The 5,755-nt window shown below is 58.2% G+C and overlaps 1 protein-coding gene across 1 annotated transcript in view; it reads right to left on the bottom strand.

The window, feature by feature from the left end:
• Positions 1-918, bottom strand: part of LOC124231310 (uncharacterized) — a 5,750-nt gene extending 4,832 nt beyond the window's left edge. Inside the window, exon 1 of the mRNA XM_046648019.1 lies at positions 680-918. Coding sequence (XP_046503975.1) covers positions 680-918 — 239 coding nt within the window. The remainder of the gene's footprint in view (positions 1-679) is intronic.
• Between the last annotated feature and the right edge of the window lie 4,837 nt (positions 919-5,755).

The raw sequence follows: 5,755 nt of genomic DNA, 5'->3' as shown, positions 1-5,755 counted from the left end.
CGGTGCCCCCGGGCCTCTCCCCAGAGGGGAGGCCCCTTCACGCCCCCAGGGAGGCGGCTGGCCTTGGCGGTGACTAGGGCAAGGTGGGAACTTCTGAGCCTCAGTTTCCCCATTTCTACAGTGAGGTTGCCCTGGGGGTTCTCTGAGGACCAAGGGGTAAAGCTCCAGGAAGCCCCTGCAGGAAGCACACCCTCAGTACGTTCCAGTGGCCCTGGAGTCGGTAGGGAGCAAACGCAGTGGAGTCTGCACCGCAGGGTTGAGATGTCATGGTGGGCACTGGGCCGTGCGTCCTGTAAATGCCAGAGCCGGGGAGGGGCAGAGTCCTGAGTCTGACCCCAGCCTTCTGGAGCCCCCCTGCCCCGGGGGCGATGGGGAGGGGAGGCGGCTTCCCCCCTCCCTGCTTCTTTGGGACCCTCCCAAGATCTCAAAGGAGGAAATTCTGGAAGGAGGCACCCCGCTCCAGGACCCACGGCTGAGACCTGCCCCAGCCTCGGCACGCTGTGGGCTCCCTCCACTGCCTACGGATCGGGAGACTGAGGCCGATGCGCAGTCCCACTGTCCCCCGCCAGGTCTGGTTCCTCGAGTGGTGCCCAGGCCGGGCCCAGGCAACTTCTCTGAGACCCACCGGGCAGAGCGGGTGAGCGGCTGCCAGCCGGGGGAAGGGGGTCACAGGCCCCACGCAGTTGCAGTGACTCCTGGGTGCATCTGCCTCTTGGTCCCACTGCCCGACGGAGGCGACTTGCTCCTGGTGACACCGGGCCCCAGTGGGCAGGGGCCTGACACGCTGGGCACAGAGGACACAACTGGGTTCGTGGTGGTCTCCAGTCCCGTGGCCTCGGCTTTGGTTGAGGAAAGTCTGAGGTTGAAGACGGTCAGTTTGGGTCTCTGCGGGGCTGTTTGTGGTCTGAGCATGTCCATAAGGACGAATTTCCGGGACTGGGGCTTGCACGCCTCACTTTTGGCTCCTGGTTCAGCGCAGCCGGTGCCAGACCTGTGCACCTCTGCACGCGCTGCAACCGTGGGGTTGCCCGGACCCGTCCACACCCAGGAAAGCCCAGAAGTTCAGAGACAAACGGTTTGGGCTGGGGAGTGCCTGCCTCTGGAAACTCGTGGGGTAGAAATAACGTGTCCGACTGGAGGTGTGATGGTTGGGGGGATTCGGGAGGAAGTGGAGAGGGAGGCAGGAGGAAGAGGCCCAGAAGAGGTTGCCCAAGGAGGTGGAAGCAGAGCCAGGGAACTTAGCCACTTCCCCTGAGGCCGCCCCCAGGAAACTGTTTTGAAAGTTCACGTCTCTTGGATCCGGTCACCCAGAGATGCCCACAGTGCACAGTGGCCAGTCCTTTCCAGCATCTCTTTCTTCTCTCCTGGGTGTGGTGCGGCCTCTTGAACTGGGAATTTTCACTGTTGCTAAAGCGTGGAAAGGGTTAAGCATTTCTGGGCCCACCCAGCACACAGCCCAGAGTCTCAGTTCCTTCAGCCCAGCCCAGCCTCCCACCCATGTGCCTTCCATGCCTCAAGCCCTGCGTGGATGGGGTCACAGTCAGAGTAGAGTAAATGCTCCCTGCCCTGCTCAACCTCAGCCTCACCCCAGCTCAGCCAGCCTCCCGGGTCCTGGTGGTCAGGGTGAAACCCTCCCCCAGCATCCTCACCTCTGCTGGCCTTGTTCACCAGCCCTGCTGGGCTGGGCCCCAGGCACTTGGCCCCGACCCCGCTCCGTGTTTCCAGGCTCTGCTGAGAACTCATGCATTTCATCTCAGGTCCCGAGAGTCAGACCCCTCACCCGCATTTTCAGGACCTGCCCCAGGTCATGCGGCCACCGGCCCAGCGGGTGCTCAGGACTGCAGTCCAGGCTTCTGGAGTCCAGCCACATGGGCCCCCACTGCCACCTGCCTGCTCCTCTGTGTGCCAGAAGCAAGACTGACCCACAGGGCTACACTGAAGAGGTGCCACTATTTCCTTGAGAGAGAAAACAGAAGAGAGAGAGGGAAGACAGACACTTCCTCCCTACCCCAGTCCACAGGGGCTTCTGGGGAAGGAGGGGAGATCTTTCTGGATTGGTCCTTCTGGGCTGAGAGGCCGGCTCTGCACTAGGACCCAGAACCAGAGTGTGGGGGAGGGAGAGAGGGGAGGGGAAGCGGATGTGCAGAGTGGAGTAGCCACAGGAGGGGCAGAGGGAGGGAGACAGCCAGGATGCCTGCAGGGGTGCCAGGGGGACCCAGTGGGGCAGGCACTGGCACACCCACCGTTAGGGTTTGGTGGGAACTGGGGAGCTAGGTGAGGTCTTTCAGTCCCCTCTACGGATGAGGAGGAGCCTTGAAACTGGCAAGAGAGGTAGGAAGAGAAGGTTTCAGAGAGAGACAGAGAAGACCCTTGGGGTCGGCTTCAGCATGAGGTGATCCCTGGTTCTGTTCTGGCCTCTGCCGTCCTCCTCTCCTTCCTCCCCAGCGCCGTGTGCCTTCCAGGTCAGGCCCGGGGGGCCCGGAGCTCAGGGTGTGGTCTGTGGCTTTTTTGCCCAGCTGATGGTCAGACCTCCCTCCCTGCCCCCACCAGAGTGTGTTAAACAGACACCTGGGCCAGATCCAGGCCCAGTGGGTTGGGTGTAGACCAGCACATCTGCATTCCAGAGAAGCCCTGAGCAGGGGATTTCCAGGTTCAGGTGTATGGCTCCCCTCCCCCCACTGTCCTCACTCCCCGAGAATCACTGGTTTGGGGCTGTGTCCTGTGAACCTTGACCCACGAGCTGACCCTCTGCCTGTTTCTGAACACAGCCGAGCTCATTCATTTGCAGATGTCCTGTAGCTGCTCTGGTGCCACAAGGCGGAGTGGAGTAGTGGCAGCAGGGGTCATATGACCATCAAACCCAAAAACGTGTACCCTCTGCCCTTTCCAGAAAAAGTTCACCTGCCCCGTGCAGCGGACCCCGCATGCCTAAGGTCTGTTGAGTGCTTTGTGCAGGGCGCTGTTCTGTGTCTCATAATCTTATACCGGTGACATCAGCACAGAGAAAGTGGTCCTCACTGGTGCAGGAGAGGACTGAGGCCTGACGGAGCTGCGTGTCATTGCGGCCACACGTCTAGGGAGCACTCAGGCCTCCGTGCTTCACCTCTACACAACTGACATGACACATTTCTGTGCAAAGTGCCACCCTGGGGCCAGAGGCAGGAGCGGCTCCTTACCAGTTAGGGCTGCAGCAGAGAGGAGAGGGCCCACAGGCGGTGGCATTTGGGTCAGACCCTTCAGGATGGGAAATGTGAGAGTGGGCGGGACAGCACAGGTGAGTTCAGGAACGAGGCAGGTAATTAGACTTGGCTGCGGCTTGGGGTCCCCGGTCGGTGGGGAGGCTGCACTGGGGACTTTCTGTAGACCTTTCCAGGGGTCCTGGTCGGGGAGTGGTATGAGAAAGAGTTTCTCAGGCGTTCCTCCAAAATCTCAACCCGCCTTGAAATCCCCTTCTCCTGGGGATGGCCAGGGTCCATGCTGCCATGCTCGCCCACCCGGGAAGGCCTCAGCTGCCACACTTTCCTCTGCATCCTTTTTTTTTTTCAAAGATTGGCACCTGAGCTAACATCTGTTGCCAATCTTCTTTTTCTTTCTTTCTTTTTTCTCCTTCTTCCTCCCAAAGCTCCCTGGTACATAGCTGCGTATTCTAGTTGTAGGCCCCTCTGGTTCTGCTATGTGGGGCACCAGCTCAGCTTGCCTGGCGAGCGGTGCCATGTCTGTGCCCAGGCTCTGAACCAGCGAAACCCCGGGCCGCTGAAGCAGAGCGCACAAACCCAACTGCTCGGCTCCGGGCCAGCCCCCCTCTGCGTCCTTCTGACTTCGTCCTCTCAAGGCTCAGGGAAGGGTTTCTATCTGCACTGCCTTTCAGGAGGGGAGGGGGAAAGAATTTGATTTCTATGCATTACATGCAAAGAGACCAAGGCAGAAAACTTAAATTGTCCCCCCAGTTTCCAAAGTTAAAATTTAGAAGAAGAAAATTCCATGAGAAGAAATTTCTCTGTCAATCCAGATTTAGACCCTTCCCTCAAAAAAAAAAAAAAAAACTGCCATAATTTCATCAAAAGGTCCACAAGTGCTGGGACCTCATCTCATTCATCTTTTTACGATTTGCATCTTTACATTTATTGGGCACCTGCTGTGTGTCAAGCCCTTTGTGGGAACCTTTCATATGTCCTCATTTGTCTTCACAACACGGGAGAGTGAGGGAAACTGAGGCCCACGGGTGAAGAGGGGCTGAGTGTCTTGAGGGCACCACGACTACTGGTGGGCCCAGCAGTGGAACCCAAATGCAAGCTCCATCTCTAGCCTCAGCCTCCACGCTCCCCAGGCAGGCCCCTGGGGCGAGAGGAACTGAGAAAGCACCGTGGAAACTGAGTCTCATCGTCCAGGGTTGGAAGGTGCAAACTTACTTTGGCAAAGGCACGCATCCCCAAAGACGGCCTCGCGCGGCTCCTCACTCAGCATTCGTAGAAACCACAAATTGAACAGGAAATGGCAATTTGATAAGGACTATGAAGGAAAGGAGTGACCTGGAGCCTGGGTTAGGGTTAGGTGGCCCCCCTGGACTGCCGGAGCCCCACAGGTCAGCCTGGCCTTCTTGGGGAAGGAGGAGTTAGATTCGAGGGGTTGGGAGGGCGTTCTGCCCTTCCTGTTCTGGTGCATGAGGGCGTTAGTTCCTCACACCCCACCCATCCCTTCCTCTTTGTAGAGCCGTGTTGTGGTTTTGTTGTCAATCTGGCTCAGTGCTTTCGTTCTCCTACCTGTGTAAATGTGCATCACTGAGCCAAGTAGACATACTATGATTGCATTTTCTTCCTTGTACAACTTTCTGGTTTTCCCCCCGGAGTTGACCATTGCTTACACTTTTGCTGGCTCAATCTCCTTTGAATTTAGAGCCAAGTCTTCCATCCTCCAACAGGTCTGTAAGCCGCTTCTCAGTGCAACCTTCCACAGGGTCAAGCCTATCGCTTGGTTGGGCAGCCCCTGCTCCCGCCTAAGGCCAGCCCCACCCAAGCCTCCCCGGGGTGCTCTAACACCCTCCTCTGGGTGAGTCAGAAGCCGGAATCTTCCTGCTCAGCTCTGTCCCACTGAGGGAGGCCAGTAGGAGGAAGGCTAAGAAGAAAAGGCCCTCTGCATGATGTGGGGGTGGTGGCTGGCTGGGGTGTGGGGCTGGGGATGCCCAGGCCAGTTTTCGGGACAGCAGGTGGCTGGAAATGACCCCTGGCCTCTTGAATCTCTTCCTTCCTTTCTAAGCTCACCTGCTGCCCCCTGCACCTACGTGGCCTGTGTTACAGTAAGGAACTCCATTGCCCTGGCTGGGTGACTTTCTGCCTGTTTGTTTGGGTTTGTTGGGGATCGAGTGAGAAAGAACTATCTGGAGCACCCACCACAGAAGCAGTGTTTCCTGCTCTGAGCCCCCACCCCCCCTGGGTACACCTGCCCCTTCCTCTGCAGCTGCCTCTGCCAGCTCCTCCCACCTCCTGCCTGCTGCCAACGGAGCAAACGCTACATTGCAGAAGGAAGTCACTGGTAGGAAAAAATTAAAAAGGGAAAAAAAGCAAAGATGGGGGAAGGATCAGGAGGGGTTGCAGGCCAGCTGGGAGGGAGGTGGTCAAAGGGATGGAAGATAGTGAAGATGTGAGAGCCAGGAGTTGAGTGCTGAGCAAGGGCTGCTGCAGGCTTGTGGTTCATCTGAACACCAGCAGGCAAGTGGGCGCCTTCTCAAGGGAGGAGACTGCTTCCTGACCTTCGGGTG

Source organism: Equus quagga, chromosome 21 (assembly GCF_021613505.1).
Source record: "Equus quagga isolate Etosha38 chromosome 21, UCLA_HA_Equagga_1.0, whole genome shotgun sequence".
NCBI classification, from domain to species: Eukaryota; Metazoa; Chordata; class Mammalia; order Perissodactyla; family Equidae; genus Equus; species Equus quagga.
The sequence above is the reverse complement of the archived record's forward strand: the minus strand, read 5'-3'. Positions and strand labels throughout refer to the sequence as shown.